The 25,373-nt window shown below is 33.7% G+C and overlaps 1 protein-coding gene across 2 annotated transcripts; it reads right to left on the reverse strand.

Moving 5' to 3' along the window:
- Positions 1–3,571: 3,571 nt before the first annotated feature.
- Cyp4aa1 (Probable cytochrome P450 4aa1) lies at positions 3,572–25,373 on the reverse strand. Of its 2 annotated transcripts, none has more exons than XM_076789338.1 (7): positions 24,893–25,373; positions 21,692–21,860; positions 20,451–20,828; positions 17,013–17,085; positions 10,273–10,808; positions 8,666–8,845; positions 3,572–3,973 (listed from the first exon to the last, which is right to left on the reverse strand). In XM_076789338.1, the coding sequence occupies exons 1-7, from the start codon at positions 24,905–24,907 to the stop codon at positions 3,792–3,794; spliced, it is 1,533 nt and encodes a 510-aa protein (XP_076645453.1). In that variant the 5' UTR covers positions 24,908–25,373; the 3' UTR covers positions 3,572–3,791. The 2 variants fall into 2 exon arrangements, with proteins under 2 accessions (XP_076645453.1, XP_076645452.1); XM_076789337.1 differs by lacking the exon at positions 24,893–25,373 and adding an exon at positions 24,134–24,443.

Genomic DNA, 25,373 nt, shown 5'->3' on the forward strand with positions numbered 1-25,373 from the left:
GTGAAACTATAGCATCAAGGGAATCTGAAGAAGTTGCGTCATATTGTATAAAGCATATTGTAAAAAATTTTGCTACTCATGAGCAAGTAATTGCGTATAGTGCTTCTTTTTCTGGACAAAATCGAAATATTAAAATGGCATGTGGATGAGAATTATTCAGTTCCCGAATAACAATATTCAGACCATTGTTCATCAATTCTTCTTTACCGAATGATTGTGATTTTGGTTTAACTGAAATGGAAATAAGAAACAATAATTATCTTTACACCCCGGAGGATTTTTATAAATTAACAGAACAATGCCGTAGAAGCAAGAAATTTACTGTAGAAAGAATGATGCAGGATGATTTTTTTGACACAAGGATTGTAATATTCGACAAGAAGAAGAAAGAAGAATGCTGTGGGAGAATCTATTTCTTGGCTAAAAATACGATGAATAAGATTTTTAAAAAACATGGAATATAACACAGATGTTCTATGAGACATCTTTCGGTGATAACGCGACATTCCACATTTTGGATTTTTCATCTAAGAAGGAAAGGCTATAAATATATGGAAACGAAACAGATACGAAGGAAAAATACAAAAATATGATGGATTTACTGCCATAGATCCCACCGATTTATCAACATCATTTTAATACACTCAAAACAAACGGAACTGAATGTCAATCAGAAGTTGAATCTTTCATTATCGAAGAAGAAAAATAATATTTCGAAATTAATTAAAATTAATTATATTTGTAATTCGTTTCCCTAAATAAAATTTACAATTTCCTCTTCGTAATAGGTCACTTCTCAGATAAATCATTTATTCTGAAAAAGGAGGTTCTGAAAAACACATGTATCCATATAAGTTTTTCTTGAAGTTTTACAACTACAGATAAGTTCCATACTACATATAACGACACATGTTTGATTGAATATTTTGCCTTCTAAAGGAAAAATATTTTTTAATCAATCCAAACGTAAAAATCTAAATATCTCGAGACAAAGAAGAGACTTATTGTTAGACCGCTTTTATAATTACTGGAACATTTATCAACTTGTTAACTTAATTAAATAGGACTACCGTGTAACTTTCAAAGAAAGTTTAAGATAAGTTAAATTATTACAGGTTGCATTATTAAGACTTTAATAGTTTCATATGAAAACCGTTTTATGTAATGAAAAAAATTTAATGAGGTATGTAAATTAGTAGTTTAATAACAATTTTCTAAAATATTTATAAAAGTTTTTCATCAGTTACTGTCGAAATACATATTTTGTGTACAGGATGAGGCATCTAACTTGATTACCTCGAATAACGTCTAAATTATGCGTTGTACAAAAAAATTATTTCTAACATGATGTGGTGTACATGACTTCTTTATAAGTGAAGGCGTTTAGGAAATTTGTTGAACTGTATATTTTGTATACACTAGTCGATGCAGTCTTTTATTCTCTATAAAAACGTATTAACCCATATGTATCGAGAAATAATCAGTTTAGCAGGTAGTTTAATATTTCAGAAGTTATTCGAGGTATGTGTCCTACTCTGTGTATTGTTAAACATGTCTTGAAACTCATGATTATATTGAGACTTTACCAGTTTACATTTTGTGAAAAAATGTCTACTATTATGTGGTTGCTGCGCATAATTCTACGTGAAATTACGTTTCCTATTAGTGTAATAAGTTATGTCCGTTCAAGGACGTTTTGTACGTAATAATTACGTTAGATATGGAAGTCATTTGCAGAATAATTTTTCCATGATTAGAGAGCACAATGACGACGCTCAATGCTATTGAATGTATTATGTCATTGCTTATGACTTATGATTTATAACTCACGATTGAAACTTTATTCTTATTTGGGAGTAATTATGAAAAAACTAATATTTTTCTAGGAAAATATTCATTTAAAACGAATATGTTTATATGAATATTAAAAAAAATGTTAATCAACAATTTGTAAGACTCACAACTTACATGAATGTTAATGAACATTTTGTGTTAATGCATGATAAGTGAATAATGTTACTAGGAGACAAAAGATCTTTATTCAAAATAGATATTTTCTGTATCCGTTCCAAGAAAATTAAGCTAAATACAAGCTTCTGTCTACTTTAATCATTTTGGTTGATTGGAAGTAGCATATTCATACTTTTAAATCTTTTAATCTGTTTACCGATTTTACCGATGCATTTTTGGCATAAATGCATGAAACCTGCAGTCTATAGAACTTCTCCTGTAACTGAACGTTCCTTTCTTTTTTAATTATGTTTTATTTATAGTTGGTTAATAGTCAACATTTTTTAATGAAATTGAGGTGTAGTTTTCTATAGTACATTTCAAAGAATACCTAAAATAATTGTTGAGCAATAAAAAACCAAGTAATTGTTTTCAATCGAATGCTATTTAATTAAATGTAAATGGTGTGGTCAAGAGAAAAGAAGTTTATATAATTATGATAAAACATTAACGCGTTGTGTGTATATGCTCGTATTATCTAAAAATGTTAACCACAAACATTCCGAAAAAAACTTTTGGGTCAATCAATGTATCAAAAAGTTTATTTTTTTATTTTTTTCTCTCTACTTGATTTTTACAAGGTGTAGCTTAAAAGCAGCCTTTGTTTCTGAAAGTGACACAAAAATTTATTCAGTGAATTTATTGAAATTTTGCAAAAAATCTGAAACCAGTCATTTTGATTGTTCATTAATTTTAACGTTAAATACATACAATATACTTCCAATCTAATAATATAACGGAAAAATGTTTGATAAATATAAATATTTTATTTATATCTTCTTACATTTCATGTTTTCTGTAACGTGTTTAGTATAGTAGATTTATTTAATACGAAATGGGTCAGACATGACCCAAAATAGCGTTAACTCGTGTTGAAGAAAACCTTAAACTTCAGTGCAGATGCCACAACGACAGAAATTCTGTCTATGTCATTCATACTACTTCATGATGAACAAAGTATGTAGTTAAAGCGACAGGTTGTCAGCATGATTGCGTAAGCAGACTACTTGACACGGTAAGATCAAACACGTTCGATCACTATTCGATAATTTACGCAAGCCTTAAGTGCATCCCTTCATGGCCAATGCGGTTAAGTAAATATGTAACATGATGGACAAGCATATTTAATCATCTATAGACCACATGAAAGAATTTCCGAAATTAGACGTAACCATGAATCACCGTGGGCACACCTTTTACTCTTGACCTTGGTTCATTCTGAACGATGCCAGTAACATTAATTATTTATGAAGTGACCCTCATTAATTCATAATAGTTCCAGCTTTCGATTTCATGTGAAAAACATTCTAATTAACATTCTAACATTTTCTAATCGATCTTTTTAATGTGACACTTTTATTTAGTATTTTTATTAACGCCTTAATTAAAACACATATGACATTACATTTATCTGAGTCCATAACTAACGAATAATTATGCATTTCTTATTATATAGTGAAAACACTCAGTTTGTAATTACTATGCAATTTTGTACTTTACTAAAATACATATGCTCCCTCACATTCATAGTTTAAAATTCAGTTCACATAAATAGCATCTCGGTTACAAAATGTTTGTCTGACTTTATTATTAATTGTAAATGAAGAACTGTCAAAGGACATATTGTATCGTATTGTTCAGTAGTCGATACATACTGAAAATTTTAAAATACAGTTTACTTAATAAAAGATTAAATAACTATACAATTCACTGGTCGGTCTTATACAAATAAAACTACAAAGGAAATATTACAAGCTAGAAGTCAGGAAGCGTTGGATTAATTAACTAGACGTCTTTAATTTCTGATCGCGTGCCACAACTTTTACCCAGAGTCCGCCTTGCGCTCTGATCGTCATTCGAAATTTCGGCTTCACTTCCTCTTTGCCAGGGACGGATTGTAACCGGCACTTTCGAAGGACTGCGCTGATCATGGACTTCATTTCCAGCATTGCAAATTTGTAGCCTGAAAAATATATATTACAAATTACAATACAATTCTAATAATTAGACTACAAAGTATGTATTATGTGCTGGTACTACAGTCAGCCACATAATTCATGACACACACTTTACGTCAGAATAATTTTTTTATAAATCGTCCAAACGACTTCAGTTTTTTTCCCAAGCTAGAAGGATTAGTAAATAACAAGAAGGATTAATAAATTTGGAAAAATTGCATTTAAACTTATGGAAAAAGTAGTAAAAGTTGCTTTCCGCTTGTAACGAAAATTTAAAAAAAGTGTTTTTTATTGGTTTACGAGTTATAGACGATTAAAAAAAATTTCGCCGAATTATTCTATTACTCGGCGATTTCGATTATTTTTAATCATTTATAATTCATAAACCAATTGTCCAATTCCGATGAAACTTTCAGCATGCGTATAACTGATATGAATCTACAAAACACATTCATAAAATTTTCGTTACAGACGCAAATAGAAAAATTGTAAAAACCAATTTTTACTATTTTTTTCCGTAATTCTGACTGAATTCAATTTTTTCAAAATTGTCAGTACATATTATCTAGCGAACTACCCAATCCTTCTAGCTTGACAGAAAAACTGAAGTCGTTTGGTTCATATATAAAAATGTTATTCAATTATGTGACTGACGAACAAAATAGTAGGTAATTGTGCGTAAAAGGTTCCTCCTCACCGATTTTGATAAAATTTAAATATGTTGTAAAACCCAACATTCTGAACAATTTTTTCTTATACATGTAATTGCCGCTCAGCCTTAGTTTCTGGGATATTCGCGAAAAACTGCAGTTTCTACTAAATTGAATTTTGCCTATACGTGCACGTCTGTGGAGCTCGTTTGTGTCACCATGGTGCGACCACTCGTCTCCTCTTTCTAAATGTACATATACCGTGTAAACTTTTTATAACAAATGATGAATCAGTCAAATGCCTCTTATTCACAGATTTGGATGAAATTGAAGTATGTTGTCAAGGTCATCGTTCAAAACAACTGTTCTCTATAAATGTAATCGGCGCGGTGGTCTCTTTTAGTTTTCGAGATATTCGCAAAAAACCGTCAGATTCACTACTGCGAATTCTGCCTATTTTGAATGACTGAATTTGTTCTTTAGGGTGGGGGAGGGGCAGAGCACCTCCCCGAAAAACCCAACACAAACTCACACTGAAATTTAGTTTAATGAAAACAAAGAACAACAAAGAGTTTTGAACATTTTTCGATTCAAATTTAAATGAATTTCAAAGTTAGTTTGTGTTGGTTTTTCGGAGAGGGGGAGCAGGCGGAGGGGCGGAGCCCCTTCCCCGCCCTAAAGATCATCAATTTTTATGATGTCGTTGTTGGATTAAATCTGGTCGAAAACTACTGAAAAGTATAAAAGTCTATAAGTTTTAGTAAAGTTAAAATTCAGCCCGCGTAATGTTTTATATTCAAGAAACCAAGTCTTCATTATCATTTGTTGTTAAAAGTTCACACTGTGTATAGATCGTTTGACAAAAACAGGGAGGAAGAACCTTTTATGCACAATTACCAAATATTGATCTGGCTGTTTGCTTTAGTTTGCCATCTATTGATCTTGCTGTTTGCTATACTAAATACTTTAGTATACTGTTTGTATACTAAAACAAGTTAAATATTTGAAAGTAAATGTAAATATTTGCTGAATCACTTGTACAAGAAAGTAGAAGCTCTGTATGCAATAAAGCTAAGCGTTTTTAGAAATACTTAGTTATTATCCACGATAATGTTGATAATATTATTTCAACGACAATAAATTCGGAAAGTTGCAAATATTTTAATATTGAAATAAGTGAAATACTCGAATGTAAATATTTGAAAGTTTACTCGTTCAAAAATGTAGAATCAATGTATGAAGAATACAACCGGGCGTTTCTAGAAATGTTTAGCTCTGGTTTAGTAATACACACACAGTCTTTACTTTATCTCCACTGTCGCGGGGTATAGCCTGTGAAGGACCCCAAAGCTCGAATAGCCTCGGTCGCAGAGGAGTGTAAACATAATACGAGTCAAGTGTATCGAGGCCATTCGAGGATCGCTGTCCTTTTCTACGTTCGGCAGTACAGGTAACCCTCCTATAACACGGTAGATAGGTTCCTAAGAAAATGCTGTGTTGTATGAGACCCAGAGCCAGTACAAAAAGGGGGGTTACGTACAGGTAGCGAAACCGTGTTATAAGATGCCGTGTTATAGGAGGGTTACCTGTATATCAAAGAATAGTATCTTCCAGCCGACAATTGTCCCTGGCCAGACCCGTGTTTCGGACATACTGGGTGAGTCTCGTAACGTGACGATCTCAAATAACTCATAAGTTATTTGTTGTACGAAAATGTTTCGCACAGTAGTTGCATGGTTTTCTGGGGGACATACAGTACTCTAATCTGTTTTTTATTACTTTGCTTATTTGTCGATATATGAGGGTCACCTTCAGTTTTTTAAATGGAATATCTAATATTTTTTTCAAATTCGGATAAATTATGAAATTCTGCGTAAAAAAGTATTATCCAAAGTGGGTCTTAAAATGAATAATTACTGAGATACTTTTAACACAAAAATTTCAAGCGGTGTTCAAAGTGCTGTCCATTACAGTCAGTGCACTTGCCTAATCGAATTATCAGTGAGTGAAGAACTTCTTCCAGTGTTTCTGTAGTTATTTCAGCACATGCACTAATAATACGTCCCAGCATATCTTTGGCCGTTGTTGGTGGCTCGCGATAAACTTCATGTTTTAATGTTCCTCGAAGGAAATAATCGAGCGACATTAAATCTGGCGAGCGAGGTGGCCAATCGATGTTACTCCTACGTCCGATCCTACGATTAGGAAATATTCTACTTAATACTTGCCGCGATTGCCGAGCATAATGTGCTGGGCAACCGTCATGTTGGTACAACATTATTTGACGTATTAAACACGGTACATTTTCTAATAGACCCGGCAGTGTTTCCGACAAGAATGTGGTGTATGTTATCCTATTAGTGATCTTTCAATGAAGTACGGTCCAATGATCTGGTGACCAATTATGCCGCACCAAACATTCATATTCCACCGGCGTTGGTGGTTAACTTCACGAATCCAATGTGAATTCTCCGTTGCCCAATAAAGCATATTTCTTGTATTAACATCTCCACAATTTGTGAATATGGCTTCGTCAGTCCATAAAATAGTCTGTACAAATGTACCATTTGAATCTTGCATTTTTGGTGCAAAAACCACTCACAGAACTGTACGCGTTTTTCAAAGTCTTGTCCATGTAGCTTTTGATGTACTGACAGGTGATACGGATGAAAGTTCTCCGGATGAAGAATACGCACAACATCCCTTTGACTAATGCCCATACCACCCAAAATCTGCCGTGTACTGATTTGCGGATTATGGGTAATAGCTGCTAAGAGTGCGTGTCCATTTGAGAATGAAACTGTCGCGAGTTACTTCCGAGAGTCAAATTCGTCAGTGTTTTATTTTGCACGAAAGGAATAGCACTCTCCGATAGCCTTTGAGAGTGTTATCGAAGCGTACAATTCGTTTCGTGTAAAATAAAACACTGACGAATTTGACTCTCGAAAGTAACTCGCGACAGTTTTACTCTCAAATGGACACGCACACTAAGGTAGAAATACGACATCCATCATTATTTACAATTTTACGATAAATTTTACGTTTCTGTACGTTAAAATTTCCATGTTCTTTGAGTTTTTTACTAAGCCTTAAAAAGGTAGAATGCGATGGCTGGTTTCGATCAGGATACTCGAAGGGCAACAAACGCTAAGCTCGTTTTCGACGTGACTGTAAAAGAACAAATTGTTTCGATAGTTCGGTGCAACAAACGGTCATATCATGAGACTTTGGAGACTGTTTGTTGCCCAGAAGATCAAAAACTCCAAGTGGGTAGTCATGTCTAAATCGAGCTGATCGTTTGTTGCTCTGAGCTCTTCACTTAGTGTAATACAACATTTTAGCTCTTATAGCATTTTCTTCACATGCACCATAAACAACTATCATATCGTATTTTTCACTGTTATTGAACATCGTAATAATAAATGTAGCACCTTCCTCAATACGACTTTAACGTTTACTAAGACACTAAATAGGCATTTCATATCGCTGATTTCTACTATCTAACCGGGAACATGTTTACAAACATGGCTTGCCGTTGAAAAGAAAGTTGTGTTACGAATCACGTTGACTCGGCGTGTTTCCTAATAGAAAATTAGTAATTTGAAAATATCTCAGTAATTATTCATTTTAAGTCCCACTTTGTATAATACTTTTTTTATGCAGAATTTCATAATTTATCCGAATTTAAGAAAAAATATTAGACGTTCCATTTAAAAAATTGAAGGTGACCTTTGTATCTCGATAAAAAGTAAAGTAATAAAAAACAGATTACAGCACTGTATGTCCCCCAGAAAACCACGCAACTTTTGTTGGAAACATTTTTTCGTACAACAAATAACTCACAAGTTATTTGAGATCGTCACGTTACGAGACACTCTGTATAGCGGGTAGACACTGTATTATATATATTTCTACTTTAATGTGCAGATACATTTCATTCCATATGAGCTGAATATTTTCGATCACTATCAGTGAAATTAAATGTACGACAAAAATCTGCAAATTTAATATTAATATATAAAAAAGATTTGTGAAAAGTAACTTTACCGATGCAATTTCTGGGTCCAGCGCTGAAAGGCAAGTAAGCGTACGGGTGCCTTTTTTCTAAATTCTCTAAGCTAAACCGTTCAGGTTTAAACGCTTCAGGATCCGAAAAATGGTGTGGCAATCGATGTGTACTATACGGCGACATAATCACACTGCAGCCTGCTGGTATCACGTATTTTCCTAAATATTACCAATAATTATTATTCTATTGGTTTACATATGTTATTCAGGATTACAAGAAATCAACTATTTTTACGAAATCAGTATTTAGTGATTATTCAAATTAATTTCTTTATTATTTAAATTATAGAATAGAATTAATAGAATTGTGACTACGAACATTGTAGGGTCTACGATGCTAGATCCTATGAAAAAAATGTATTAATCATCAGTATTTTATTAAACTACACTAGTAATTAAGAAGTGTAGGTATGACTTGGGAAGTTGAAAACTAAATTAACTACAAATTTATACGTTATTATTAACGTTAAACATTTATAACGATGCATAAAACATGGTATTTTGTCAGTCGTTTAAAGATGCTGTTAACAATTGAAAGATTAATACATTCGAAACGAAACGTTGCTACGTTGGTGTATAAATCAGATGAATTTTATCGAATGTTGTTAACAATTAATTTTTCAGAATCCTTTCACCAGCTCGAAGATCGTCGTTTATGTGATAATACCACAAAGAAATGACTGGATTACGTTACTGGGGGTGATTACCCTAGTAGCATTTATGGTTGCTCCCAACGATATCCAACAGTTGGGAGTTAGTTAATTATTACATTCTAAAATTATTTGTTTTCTTATTTATGAATTTACTCGCAATTTGTTCGCGCAATGGTTGGCCCACTAAAGTTTTATTGTGTGCAGCTTATCTAGTAGCGCAGATCATAGCATCTACACCTAACCTCTACGCTTCTCTATATATACGATGCTACACAACAGGCTACGCTACTTCTTTGCGTATCAACTTACTACACAGGCGGTCCCCGGGTTCAAGTCCGACATGGGTGTGAAGTTATTTTAATTTTTTTTCAATTTTTACCGTGGAAATATATTGTTTATATGTTATTTACGATATGCTGTACGAACAACCGTAAGAGAGAAGATCAAAATAATATGTTAGCGAACCCAGTTAGCCGTTCGTATCATAGTGACATAGATCAGATCTGGACAAGCTGCGGCTCTCTCTGTAGCAGTGTCGCCAGATGAGGAGAGAAAACACGAATTGAAGGGGAAAAGTTACCCTCTCTCTCTGCCAGTACCGGAGTATGCACGACAGAGACGACACGAATAGAGTGAGGGAAGAAGTCTTGATCAGGCGATACTGAGCGGGAGTCGTGAAGCAACAGCGGGGAAGAAGTTGCCCGGGGCTAACGTAGACCAAAGAAGGGTGATAATTCTAATTGTTGACCAACCAATACTGCAACAAAGGCTTATGAAAGTGTCAGTAATAACTACTACTAGGGTAGTTGGTTTACGAGTGAATTCGGTATAGTCGTTGAAGGATCTACTAAAAAGTCCTTAATTATAAAACTTCAAAAAATTATGAAACAATGCTGGTAGATAATGCGATGAAATAAAATATTCGGAACGCACCTATTTTCACGTCTTCGCCAAGTATCCGTGCTATAATTGGCACACTTGGATACAGTCTAAGGGATTCCTTGATACACATTTCCAGGCACTTCATTTCCTTAAGATCCTTCATCGTTGGCATCCTCAGGTCGCAGCCAAAAATGTCGTCTTGCTCCTCGATGCATTTCTCCTGCCATTCTGGATGATTTGCTAAAAGGAACATCGTCATTGCCGTTGCGGTGCCGACAGAGTCCTGTCCAGCCAACATGAACGTGCAACATTCTTCGACGATGTCCTCGTCATTGAAACAAGGATTCCTCTCGTTCATCTCCACCATATATTCTAGCAAAGAAATCCTCTTAGTTTTCTTCGATTCGTCGTTAAATTCGGCCTCCTTGCTTCGCATTCGTCCGCGCATGTTCTTCATCATTCTGTAGCATGTGTCGAAGAGATCTTTCCGTTGCTGCTCTTCCTGCCTGCCGTATTTCGTTAATCGGTAAATGCACTCGATCAACAACCATGGCCTCACCAGACGATACAGGAACATGATTTGTCCCCTGAGAAAGAAACACACCCGCTTACAATACTACAAGGCGTTCGACTACAAGTGGGAGAAAATTTAAGTGGTGGGTCTCTAAGGCAATATAAGACGAAAATGAAGAATAAAAAAATTGCGATTTCGACTTCATTTTTTACTTATTATTAATTAAAAATCCGCCTAAAATGCGGCAACCGGACAAACAGAGCAATACGTTGCTTACAACATAAAAGCGCGCAACAGTCACGTATCAAAGGGGGTCATCGCACGTACCCAATGGTTAGCCTTCGACGTCACACATTTTAACCAATAATTCGGTTAGAACCGAAAATGCGTGTGGAATGATCCAATCGAACGGTTTACACCCGCATTCCTGCCAAATTCCACGCGGAGTACCTGTCACCTGATACGTGACTGTAGTGGGTTGCCGCATTTCAGGCGGGTTTTTAATTGTTAATAACTAAAAAATGAAACCGAAATCACAATTTTTTGCTCTTCATCTTCGTCTTATATTGTTATGGAGGACCACCCTTTAAATTTTCTCCCACTTGTAGTCGAATACCCTGTATAAGACCAATGTACTACAGTTTTCTTTCGCTATAAATCAACGGCGAATGAGGGTACCTACACGGCTTCACTTTGTTGCCGAGGGAGTCGGGAGTGGAGAATGTACCAGAAGTAAAGACAAATAACAAAAGGATAGAATATGACGTACTCTCTCGTTATGGCACTATGCGGTGTCGAGCAGACAACTTCAAAAGAAGGAGAGGGGATAAAGATTTTTTTGTTGCGAAAAAACATCGGAAGAAAACTGTATGTACGTGTAAAACCATTCAAATCCATGTTATGGAAAAGAATTTTTGGTAACTATTTAGAAAAGGATCCCCTTCACTGATTTCGATGACTTTGAAATAGGTTTTAACAAGAAGTGCAGTTGTATGTTTTGCATTTAATCTAACCCAGACCTAACTCCAACTTAAAATGAAAACAACACACGTAAAAAAGATTTTTGCCAATATCTAAAAAATTAAAGCCGAGCGGCGGTGACATTGTATAGGGTGAAGTTGTTCAGAATGATGAACTTGACAACATATTTGAAGGTCATCAAAATCGGTGAGAAGAACCCTTTTTTAGATAATTACCGAATTTTGTATTTCTTTGTAAACAGTGTTATTATTTTCATCAAAAGACGTTCTTTATCGCTAGACTGTAATTTGCAAATTGTTTTTGAAAATTATAACAATAAAATTAATAAAAGTGGAAACACCTGTTAGCCACGACAAAACTAGAAAACAGTTAACGTTCTTTGTAAAATTTGAATACATATGAACCGTTTAATGCACAAATGGCGCAAGTCAAAATAGTTGATCATTGAATAATGAGGAATTAAGTAAAAGTTCTATTAAACACAAACTAATATCGAAGGATGTTACGGTATTGTTGTGCAAGCCACGCTAAGGTTATATTGCCATTATCTTATTTACAGATGATTAAACCTTGAAGATGTGCTGTTGAATCAAACAGATAAATAATGACTTGCACCACTTTTGCATTTTGTATTTTAATTTTAGTGCTCGTTGGTAGCATTTACTGTTACTGAAAATGGTTTCTGCTCTTTTTCTTAAAATTCTGTATGTGAATAATACTATTGTAAAAAGATTCTCTGAAAGGGTGTAGTCGGATAAGGAGGTCAAATGTGCCTCCAAATTAAATTGAATTTGCAATAGGCCGTTCGATAGCTTATTCAAATAAAATACTTTGTACCAATTTTCATCCCTATATGTCAACACGAGGGGGAGTAATGGGGTGATAAAGAAAATCAGATTTTTCCGTAATTTCTCTTATCCTCTTCAATTGAAAATTCTAAAAAATAGGCATATTTTAGCTATTAGAATACACATCTATGAATCTTTTCAGAATTGAAACCGAAACTGAAATTGAACCGAAATTGAAACCGCTTTGAAACCGAATTTAAAAAATAAAAAACTTTTGAAATGCCTATTTCTTGTAGCAGGTATGAGATACTAAGTTTGTATTTTTACAGTTTTAGCATATCGGTATGGTTGTTAACATATAATTTTTTCAGATTGTTCAAAGTGGGGGCACATAGTTAAAAAAATCGAAAGCCGCTATTTTTTACCTTTCCCATGTCCGCACAGGATAATACGTACAGACAATACAATTTCTTTTTAAGTTGACAACAATTACTGTCTTTTATGATAGCGAGTCCGTTATTTTGGAAAACCTTATCGCACTCGTTTGTAGCATTTAAAAACATATTACAATTTTTTAAAAATGATTTGAAGCTTTTACTATCGGCTAGAATGTTAATAAAATAATGCATGTTCAATATTTAACAACAACTGATATCAGCTTGTCTTATCTAGTTTTGTAATTGTTAGAAATATGAGTTGCAATGCAATGTTGAAAAACGTCTTCTGATTAGAAGTAAACGAATATTATCCGAGTACCCGGGTATCTCACGAATAGACTGCGGATCTTTATGCAAAATAAAAATTGTTTGGATCAATTGCAAGAAGCAGAAGACATATTACGATTATTTATTTTCATTAAAGATCTTATTTAAAATAATATATCGAAATTCTTAGACTCTTTTAATTTCTTTATTGTTTTAAATTGCACCCACTCATTTTTGCCATAAATGCATAAAATCCCTAGTCTACTCATGAGATACCCGAGTATATGAAATAGTTTTTATAATTATTACTTGAAATAATTGATAGTAGATTTTCTTAATGTTTACACAGCAATTTGTGTTTCATTTGTATTTTTCTACAAAAATAACCATATTTCATTTTTAAATAATTAATCATTTCATATTTATTATTGCATACAAAAATATGAATTAACCATCAATCAAATGAATGAATTAACTCGAATAAAGCATACGGGACGGCGCACAGTAGTGCCAAGGCGGCAAAAAATCCATTTTATAAATTTTCGATTTTTATAAAAAAAATTATTTTTGTATAGCCTAATAGTTCGTGCATAATGTGCCAAAGTCCGATTTTAAAAAAAATTTTTTTTACGGAGAGATACGCATGGTAAATAACCATTTCTTCGCTCCTGGGAATTCATCAGTTTTCAGTGCGATAGTTATGTAATTACTCCGCCCATAATTGAATTCTTAAGGGTCTATAAGTCATATGGGTTATTGCAAATGGCTTCAACTATTAACTGGCAAAAAAATTTGTCAAAAAAAGTTGTTTAACATTAAGTAATATGGACTAACCTGAAACCTCTTAGCGTTACGCTCATTTTTTATTTATGGAGGAATACAAAAAATCCTTTGAAAAGTTTCGATTTGGAACTAATCGTCTTGGCAAGTTGTAATATTGATCTAGCTTTGTGCAAAAAATCATGAGATACTTCGAGATGCTTTCGCCGCAATTTAAGTTTAAATATCAACTTTCGGAATTTCCAAGAATGAATCTCACGGAACTCACGATTATTTGATGTTTCAGGTGAAATTTTTAAGAAATACATATCAGATAATAAAAAAAATGTGACATTCATACATATAAAAAAATATTTAATAACAATTTTTTATGTTAAATAAACAAAGTTTTCGTTTACTGGACCACTGTCGCAAAAATGCAACAGGTATTTTTTGGTAGTGCTCCAATGAACGCTATAAAAATAATTGATGTAAGATAAAAAAAAATTGTTATTAAATATTTTTTTAGACATAAAAAATTAATAAATCATATGCACTTCACATTTTTCTTTATTAATTAGAAATATTCCTAAAAAATTTCGCCTGGAACATCAAATAATCCTAACTTCCTCACGATTCACTCTTGGAAATTCTGAAAGTTGATATTTAAACTTAAATTGTGACGAAAGGGTCTCATGATTTTTTGCACAAAGTTAGATCAATATTACACCTTGCCAAAACGATTAGTTCCAGACCAAAATCTATTAAAGGATTTGTTGTATGGTTCCATAAATAAAAAATGGGCGGAAAACAGAGGTTTTCGATTAGCCCATATTACTTAATGTTAACAACTTTTTAAAAAAAATTTTTTTGCCAAATAAGCGTTGTACCTGTAGCAATGTCTCTACAAATTTTCAAACAAATTCGTTGGATATTTTCGTTTTTACATATTTTTTTCCGTTTTTTGACCATTTGGCACCACTGTGCGGCGGCTCAGTAAATAATAGCTCTTGTAACTATTTAGATGTGATACCCGGGTATCCGGGTACCCGAGTTCTCTACCCGGGTATCTCATGGATACTCGGGTAGTCGGGTATCTCACATACCCGGGTAAAGGTACTAGCTCTACTTCTGATATAAACACTAAGTAACAGATTAGTACACAGGTCGAAGAAATTCTTCCGTATAATATAGGTTTGTATAGTTTTGTATAGTATCTACCTTGGCAAAAAGTGTTCGATCAAACAAATCGAGAATTTATCATTATAGTTATTTATATATTTCACGTAGAAAATACTTTCCTTAACGATGGAAGCAGACGATATAATAAAACTCGACATATACAGGGTGTCCCAAAACTGTTGTACTTCCTTGGGAGGGGTGTTTCCTGAGGTCATTTCAAGTAATTTTTTCCTTCACGAAAAAAAGCCGTGGATATTTTCCGCGGCTTTGATAAGGAGTTATTAACGAAAAACACGGACCAATCAGAACGCGGATACAGCGACGGATCCCAAGTCGGCCAATAGCAACGCTACGTTCAGCGGGACCTGTCGCCGAGTCGGAGTCCATTCGTTATAGCTGCGCTTTAATTAGTCTGTGTTTTTCGTTAATAACTCCTCAACCAAGCCGCGGAAAACATTTTCGTAACGGAGAAAGTTACTTCAAATGGCGCCAGGAATTGCTCCTTCCAAGGAAATACAACATTTTTGGGACACCTTGTATAATGATTACCTTAGTACTACCCCGTGAACGAATTCCTTATTATCTGTAACATTTAGTCATAAATATTGTAGAATAGGAGCCTGTTATTTCTATTAAACAATTGTATTTTCATATCAGTATATTGTTTTGTGCAGCCTAAATTAAACTTAAAGAATTTGGTAGGACTGATTTAATTATTATATAATAAGCAATATTCTAAAAAATATCTTTATTATATTTTCATGTATATTACTCGTTCAAAAGATACCTCCACTATACTTCTTTGTATATTACTTATGTATTTCTTGAATAATATATTATAATATTTACATCGGAGCTAAATTAAGCATAGCGCCGAAAAGTTTGTCACATGTTACTACTGCACGATTTCCTAAACCGTCCCATTGGTCTAATCAAATTTTAAGAAACTGAAAGTCTCTTTTTCCCGATGCGTGATGTAACGAGTTCATAGTTAATGAATGAATGGAATGTGCAAAAGGCAGTGAAAGCTTATCGTAATGTAGTATTGGGTCGTAACATAAATTCGTTCGGTTATCTTCTATGGCTTTTCGTCATTTGTTAACCAAGCAGAGAATTACAATCAATGAATTTTTCCCTACTATTTTTCCTGCGTAATATACGCTCAAATGCTAAGTTAGTGTCAGGAGCATCAAGACTTGGGGTCCATCTAAATTTTAATTATTTAGTTACTAATTATTTATGTAAAGTTCTTAAAGAAGTAGGTTCAAAACTATATAAAAGAAAATTGATACACAAGAATTTGAATGGATCTTGTATTGGATGATTTCAATAAAAAGTTTGTTAAACGTTACATCGGTACCTTAAAACCGCAAGAGAACAGGAGAACATTTCAAAATAAAAATTGTCTGTATCAATTGCGAGAAATAACAACCATATAATAAGTTTGTTCTTTCTCTAATAATTTTAATAGATTAAAAACAATGTATTGACATTCTCAAATTTTTTAAATATCATTATTAAAAAAATAATTAAATTATTAAAAAAAATTGGTATTTTATAATTAACAAATGAAATGAATAATGAATTGTTATTTAAAAAAATAATTAATTCAAATTAATTTTAGAATAATAATACTATTAATATTATTATTAAAATAATAATACTATTAATATTTTTATTAATAATTCTATATAATTCCTATTATTTTAATTTTCGAGTTTATTAATGTAATTCTTCCAACAGAATCCAATCCACATTCGATCGAATATTCTTTGCCAGGATAGTAGCATTGTCGCGGAGCGTATGCTGCAGCGACAAATACTTAGCGATGATCATGATCTACAAACACATTTGGATTCTCACTTTCTGAAGGGAAGATCATCCGTGGCTGCATCACACGAATCTCGGCTCGCTCGTTTTATTCCCAGAACTGTCTCTGCAAAGAATTATTGACATTCTCAATCCCTGGTGCGCGATGTCATTAGTATCATTATGCCTAAATGTTTTTCGCTGTTCTTGAGCAAACGTACTTACGGATTTCGATCGAAACACGCGATACTTGTACATATACAGGGCGAGTCTCGTAACATGGCGACTTCGAATAACTCGTAAGTTATTTGTTGTCCGAACAAATTTTTCAAATAAATCTTGCATCAAAATTAAAATTCAATTCTCTTGAAAACAATTAATATTATTATGATTATTATGATTATTATTATTTCTTTTTGTTCCAAAATGTTCTCATACTACATTGTTTATTCTTACACATTATGAAAATAAAATCTGTGCTTTTATTTCCTATTTATTCATACCGTCATTAGTTAGTTAATGGTCATCGTTGGAACTTTCTAAATCAAATTCCACAATTTTGTAATAAATGAGTGCCAGCGGTATGCGGTGCCAGCTATTTTTTCTTGCGATTTTTCGCAGGATATATTTACGAAAATTTTTAGCCAACATTACGGAGGAGTTTTGAGGAGAATTTTAGAAAAGTTTGATCGAAGTATTTAGAAAGAACCAGTTCAAATTATTAATACAATTTTACAAAAATGAAAATTAAGAAAGAGATCGAGCTTTTCCATTGAAAGATGAAGTATTATTGTTTGCATAATATAAAAAGAAGTTGCAATTTTTAAATTGACATCGATCCAATCTTTCTATTATGTTGTAAACACACTGCAGATGTTATGTATTAATGATAAAAAGGAGTAGATCAAATGCAAAACAATAAAAACATTTAAAGAATTTATAAAACTGCTGCGTAAGAGACCCAATTCCTGTTGGGGTGTCAATTACTGTGCCTACATTAATTGTACATATTTTTAAAGCATAATGAATATTAAAAAAGAGATATATAACATATATATTAACTGATTGTAATGAAAAAATTTTAATATCTCTTTTTTAATATTTATTATGCTTTGAAAAATAAGTATAATTAATATAAGCACAGTAATTGGTACCCCCACAGTAATTGAGTTCCTTACCACAGTTGTCGTGATTTGTTTATATTTGTTTCAATTATATCAAGGCTCTCCAAACAAGTTTGCGAGATTTCTGAAAACCGGCAAAAGCAAACAGTTTTCTCATTTTGGTCGTATAGTGAACGCACTATGGTAAATTTTTATTCATATGCTAATTGACATTGAAAACGAGACATCCGTGGAATCTCATGGAACAGTTAGTTCGTATCGGAGGCTGAAAACCTCAGTGGATTATGGAGTCTCCGCGACGAATAAACAAGCTTGGCATGTGCCTATAATAACAAAGTAAGGGACCGTCTGTGTATTATTGAGATGTTAATGAAATCGCATAATCAGGATATTATCGGCGTGTATACAGTATACGTATGTAAAGAAGACGTTTCGACGTTTCAAATTTCGGCTAGTATAATAGGTCTCGTGGTTTACGCAATTTTAAAACGATTAAAATATTGTTACATCCGATGCTAAATTGTATACGCACATGTACTCAAATATATATGCGTTCACGTAAAATGTAAGTTGAATGCAAATTTATTAATGATATTTATTTTTAGATTGGTAAACATATTAAACACCTCTGTGTAAAGTAGTCATAATAATTCACCAATTTCGACGAATTAAGTGACAAAAATGTTGACATTCTTACGCATACACTGAGTGCATTTACATGCAACTCAATAACTCACATGAATAACTCACGGACAACTTTTAAAAATTGCTCGTGTCTACTGCTACTGAATAATTAATTCGCAAATAGCGAATGAACGTAATTTAAATTGTTTTACTTCATTCCTTACGTTCGAGAAACGAAGTACAATGAATAAAACAATTTTTAAAAAATGATTAACAATTCTTCATGGTTAGAAAACCATGTCTATACATTTTGATATTAAAACAATTAATCCGACTTAATTATAGCGCTCATGTTTATACAACGAAAAATAAGCAACCATATTTTTTAGTGTTGTGTTTCTCGTTACTTAAAATTTCATCATTTTATTATTATTAAATCATTTGTTATTATTGGATCATTTCATTATTATTAGACTCCGAATATTGATGCAAAATAAACATTTTTTGCACTACTTTCAAGAATCAGGAGCCAAACAGTTTGTTTCTTCTTTTAACAATTTTAGTAACTTGAAACTGATATATCAACATTTTTTAAATTTGGTAATCCTTCTACTGTTTTATATTTCACCTTCTGATTTTTCTCACAAATGCATAAAGTCCGCAGGCTAATTATTATACACACTTATAGAATGTTTCATTAGATTAGTCGCGTCGAGATAAATTCGGAATACTTTCGGACAGTCTCATAAATGAGATATCGGTAAGGCAAATATAAACAAAAGGAATTGTTCATAAAGTAACTCACTATATAAGCGACCAATCAGTGAGCAAGTGGGAGAATGTCAGCCATCAACCGCAAATAAATCTCCCGCAAAAATCATTGCGTGGTTTGACTACAGACGGATGCAAATTTACGACCTAGCCAAGAAATTTCGAAATTCTGATAAACAGTAGCAGGTAACTTTTTTTTAACGTGGTGGTAATCACTAATTATGGATTTTCCGTCTTCTCTGGGAAGAGAGACGGGGATATGTAGGGCTCCCCCGTAGGTATACAGTGAATTTTCGATATATCAGTAACACGGATCTTGATGACGTTTACCGTCCAGGAGATACTTTTCTTTGATCCGCGCCGAACGTAGAAAAGGACAGCGATGCTCGCCGCCGAAGCCTCGGTCGCCGAGGAGTGTAAACATATTCGTCCTATACTCTACATGTCAAGGTCACAGCGACAAAACCCGTCCAGGAGATCCTACTATTCTTTGATGCAGTGCCGAACGTAGAAAAGGACAGCGAAGCTCGAGCGGTCTCGGTCGCTGAGGAGCGTAAACATAATACGGGTCGGGTGTATTGGTGTGAGACCACTACTAATCCAATAACAAAACTTCTTTTTTTTCATTATTTTTTTATAGCACTTTCATCAACATTTTCGTGGCATTTTTCTAATGAAAATGATACCAAATATGATATAATTCCGATGACATTTACTTGTGTAATGAACGATGATTGTTATTTCCCATTAGAATTATATTAACGGAAAATTAGTGTAAATATGATCCAAATGATATCAAAGTCTTTCCAAGTTTTGTCCAAATTTTGACATTTATGGTAGAGACCTTTGCGACAGTTACGGAGAAAGCACTGTATTGACATTTTCCTACAATTTGAACTGTTTTTCTGTATCCAATGACTTTTCCGGATTTACCTCGACAACCCTGTATATGTATAATGAGGATTTCACTTACCACTTAAAATATCGTAAACGGAGTCATTGATGAACGAAGTGATGTTGATTTCCTGGTTGTCTTTGTCGAGAAACTCGTTCGTCAAATGATCCGCGCACTCTGCAAAGGTGGTAGAGAATTTCTCGAGGATATTCAGGTGAAATGCCGGTTGCAGAAACTTCCGGTGCGTTCGCCAGGTCACAACGTCCCTGGTGATCAACCCTTTCCCAAGGAAATTGTCGAGCAATTTATAGAAAAATACTTTCTGCGTGTGCTTCATGCTGCTGAGGACCACTTGGATGTCTTCTGGCTCCAACAGCATTACATACGGCAGCCCCGTCAGCCATATCCTGACGATGCGCCCGTAAGTTTGATTCTCACATCCCAGTCTGTGAAGCACTGAAACGCAAAATTTTCGTCGCATAGGAAACATCCGATTTTTAATAGTAACGTTTAACGAGCATAACTTTTCATTAAATAACCTTATTGGAGTCCATTCCACGCAAAATCGGAAACTTGTCGGAGTAGTGTTTCAGATTTAGTTCAAATTTTAATATGCTGTAGTCTTTAGTGACATATGAACCAATCTCAAAGGATTTTTCGATATCTTAAAAATTGTTGATTTTATAGACGTGCAAAAAAATGGGTAATTATCTAGAAAAGGGTCTTCCTCTCCGATTTCAATGATCTTGAAATATGTTGTCAAGGTCATCATTTTTAAAATGAGGATATAGCTCCAAGTGTCCCCTTTACGGACATGTTTTTAAGGAAGTGGACATTTTAAAATTAACGAAATTAAAATTATTTTTCAACCGACATCACTTTTATTAGATACTCTTAAGACTCGTACAGACCTGAACATTTCGACGAACATTGCGCCGAACAGCGACCGAAACGCAAAATCGACATTAATTTCGGCGAACCGAACGGCGCGATTTTGCGTATCGGTCGCTGTTCGGCGCAATGTTCGTCGAAATGTTCAAGTCGGTACGAGCCTTTATGTTTTCACTATAAGCTCCTAAAAACTCATTTCATCGGTTTGTTAGTTCAGCTGTTATGATTTAATGAAAAAAGGTTGACCATTTCTTCTCTGTATGCAAAAAATTTGACTACGGATTATGTTGATTAATAGATGCCCATTCGTTTGTTAATACTGTCTTTTTTAATGTTCCTTGAACTTCGACATGTTATGGCACTTTGTGAAGCTATTAAAAATAATATTTTTTCCAAAAAGAGATTTGTGTAGACCGTTTTTTACTTACGATTATCCTTGAGGACAGAATTCGCATTCCCCAGAATTGGCACAGTTTTCGGGCCTTTCAGGCGTGAAACGAAGTAGACGCTCCTAATGTAACTCTTCAGGATGTATAGAACGTAAATGCTTGCTATGATGACGAGGTATACCCACACCCCACCTGCCGTTTGGTCCCACTAATTCGTGAAAATAGTTTGAATTAATACCAGAATAATTTTAATTTCACAGAAACGCTAACCATTTATATTGTATGCCATGATCGCAAAGTTCCGTGAGATTATAAAGTTATATTAAAATATATTTAATATTAGAAGCAGCAACAGTCAAACAGTAAAACAAATTAATTAAAATCAAACTGGTAGTGCTGTACTTTTCAATGTATACTCTGAGTCAAACACAATGATACAAAAATTTTAGCGAATATTAATCTAATTTCTAATGTAGCTTAATTAATTTCTTCACGAAATAAATATTTTTTACGATTCTGAACTTTGTTTAGTAGTTAGTTAAAATAAAATGTGTTTTAATCTTAATAATTGTGGTATTATTACAATATTAATTGGTTTAAAAAATTGGATTTGAAGCAACGTTGGCAGAAGAAAAGAAATAAAAATAATTTATATAAGAGAAAGTAATTTCATGCACCATTTGGTGTATTATATTTGTCAAAACTAACAAAGTGACAATTCATGATTCAGTTAATTAACTGTCGTTAATTAAACTTTATATCGACGCTCTCTTTACGATGCAAGAGAAAATTTACTTGTTTGCACAACTAATTGATATCATAAGCGCACAGACGTTTACTCTGTCATTATTGAACCATTATCTCCGCCAGAAAAATACGTTTTACGGTCATTAGTATGTCTGGATACCGCGTATGTTCTCAAAATAAACATGTGAAGTGATGCTAATACATATCAAATAAACACGACTCGAGTCTACACATTTTGTAAACATTTCTTTCTATTTTATTAAACTTGTTCAAAAAATGTAAAATCGAACGTGTTTCATTAGCCTAATAAATTCCTCGGGGCACATACATTAACTATTCCAGCTGGATTCCTCATTAATTGGTTTGTTGATGCGTGCTACCTGAATGCGTACATGCCGATCGAATAGTAATGCCTCATAACAAAGGTTCGTTGGCCAAGAATACCTTCGATACTATTAATAACTAGACTGTGAATTTTTATGCAAAATATGCACAAACATAACGCGTAGACTGCGGATCTTTATGCAAAATAAACATTTTGTACATTAATTATAAGAAATAAGAGCTAAGTAAAAAAATCTTTGTTTCTTTATTAATTTTACTAAGTTGAAAATAATACATTGATGCCTCCGAATTCTCTTAAACTTTTTTTTATTTTAAATTATGCTAATAGTGTGTAATATGTATAAATATAATTTGTAAATATAATAATAATGCAACTATTTTATTAAAATGAAATCGATACAACAAGATTTTTAAATTCTTTAACTGCCTTTATTATTTAACATCCACAGTTTAAAAATAACGAATAAAATAATAAAACCGAGGACAGACATCAATAAAATATATTTCTGTTAGTGACACATTATATCAACGTGTACACTAAGAAAAAAAATCAATTTCGCTGTGCTTGAATTTGTACGACTATGATAGTAAATTTTCTCGATAACGAATACGTCATAATTATAAGATTTACGGTAAGCATGTTCTACATTTAATGCTTTAAGCGAAGGATATATCGACCCAAGCAACACTTTATTGATTTGAGCTGTTTAATGTAAAAGTAGTGTAAAGTCAACTTTTTGTTCGTTTGGTATAACACTAGGTCTGTAGAATTTAACTGTCATTAAATAAAATAATTCTACTACAATGTTATCAGTGGACTACTCTCAGATGAGTGAGAAAGAAATCTGTGAAAACATTAGATGAATTTAAGAAAGTCATTATCGACGTGCAAAAATTATTTAAAGAAGAAATACATTGTTATCTAGGTTCCATTTCTTATAATCGAATTATAATTATTTCATAAAAATCCGTAGTCTAATTAGTAGGCTACGGATCATTATGCAAAATATAAAATTTATTTGCATTAATTACGAGAAATAGGAGCAAAATAGAAATTCCTTTCTTGCTCTATTAATTTCAATAAGCGGTAATAATGTACATTGATGATCTTCAAGTTATCCCCAGAATGGCAAAGTAATAGAACAGAATGGAAAATATGTTATTGAACAAATCTATGAACAAATACCTCAATTTTATCTTTGGATTTTAATGTAAACGCGAAATTCCGTTCCAACTAAATGGTATTGTGGCTTACAGAAAACGAACATAAACATTCTTCGTTATGATTGTGTTTTATAGAACTCATACTGAATTCGAAAATAACTAAAAAATTAACTGTTTCTTCTTGCACCACTTCTGCATTGAACAATTCGTTTAAATGTCACTTACTATTTGCTGTACCGTCAGAACCATTGTCAGCGAATCTTCGATCGAAAATTCGTTCGCACTATACACCGAAAACAGTTTTCCAGAGAATTGTTAAGCGGCCGCGACACAGAACTCAGTCGTGTCCATAGAGATTTACCATATTTAAGCGTTTGCTCCCACCAGATGCTTGTGTGGGCCACTCAAGATTTGTTCGAAGTCCATAATGAGTACTTAGAATACGTCACACCTGGCCGTCGAGGAGCGCGCAAGCTTTTTCATCCCGAGGGACGCGGATCTTCCGGTTTTATTTTGAGGACGTCTGTTTTATCACTTATCGGAGAAACAACGTCAACGATTATTAAGATTCGTATCGAGCTGTCGATGCAGCTCCGAGGTCCGAGAAATCGTCTTAAAAACGCTTTAGCGCAGTCGAGAAACTCACATCGCGGAGTTCCTGAATTTGCATTCGCTTCTCCAGATGCCGAGAAGACAAATTTGTTTAACAATAATGTTACAAAGCAGCGTGTTACCGACTTCGTACCTTTCTGGGCACTGTGTTTCTTATTTTCGGAACAATACGATCAAGTCGTTAACTGATTTATTTCAATGTAGCTGGTTGTTGCCGATTCGCATGTGTAGCAAAAGTGTTTTACTTTATATTGCGAATCGTCCCCCTACCCCCAAGGAATAAATTTTATTCAAAATCTTGAATCTTCGCATTTTTTCGAACCGATTCCTTACCATACAAAGAATGCAGGTGTAGTAAAGTTTTTGGCTTACCTTTAGGAACACCATAGGAATATCATAGCCCCTCGCGACACTGGAGAACTATAACGAAACACCTCCGACACGCGGGACTAGAGAGATCGGTTAGCTAAACCTTCCTCGGCGAATTGTTGTAGTTTATATAGGTGTAACGACGGGGTACGAGGCGTCTCACGAAACTCGTTAACGTGCAGTTCACAATCGAATCACGTATCGCCGATATGTGCAGGCGTGCTTTATAAAATATCTTCGCCGCTCAGCTTCTGGGAGGTGATCACCAAAGATATGATGCTTTGCGCGCATCCTTCCTGCCAGGGTCAGCATCGGAGGAAAGGACCTCGACAAATTTTGCTTGGTGAATAACTTATCGGACACCCTAATTACTGATTAGACACGCTGATCGATACGTTTGTTTCGAAATTTTCTCTCTCTCTCTCTCTCTCTCTCTCTCCCTATCTCTCTATCTATCTATCTATCTTTCTCTTTCCCGCTGAAA

This window comes from Halictus rubicundus, chromosome 6 (assembly GCF_050948215.1).
Source record: "Halictus rubicundus isolate RS-2024b chromosome 6, iyHalRubi1_principal, whole genome shotgun sequence".
Lineage (NCBI taxonomy): Eukaryota > Metazoa > Arthropoda > Insecta > Hymenoptera > Halictidae > Halictus > Halictus rubicundus.

What these genes read in the sequence shown, in the direction of transcription:
- Cyp4aa1 (XM_076789337.1), bottom strand. Translation starts at nt 24,157, where the DNA reads ATGGTTCTGACGGTACAGCAAATA. An exon ending in TTCTGTCCTCAAGGATAATC is followed by an intron (nt 20,829 to 21,691) that starts GTAAGTAAAAAA and finishes TTTGCGTTTCAG; the next exon opens with TGCTTCACAGACTGGGATGT. An exon ending in TGGACCCAGAAATTGCATCG is followed by an intron (nt 3,974 to 8,665) that starts GTAAAGTTACTT and finishes TATATTTTTCAG; the next exon opens with GCTACAAATTTGCAATGCTG.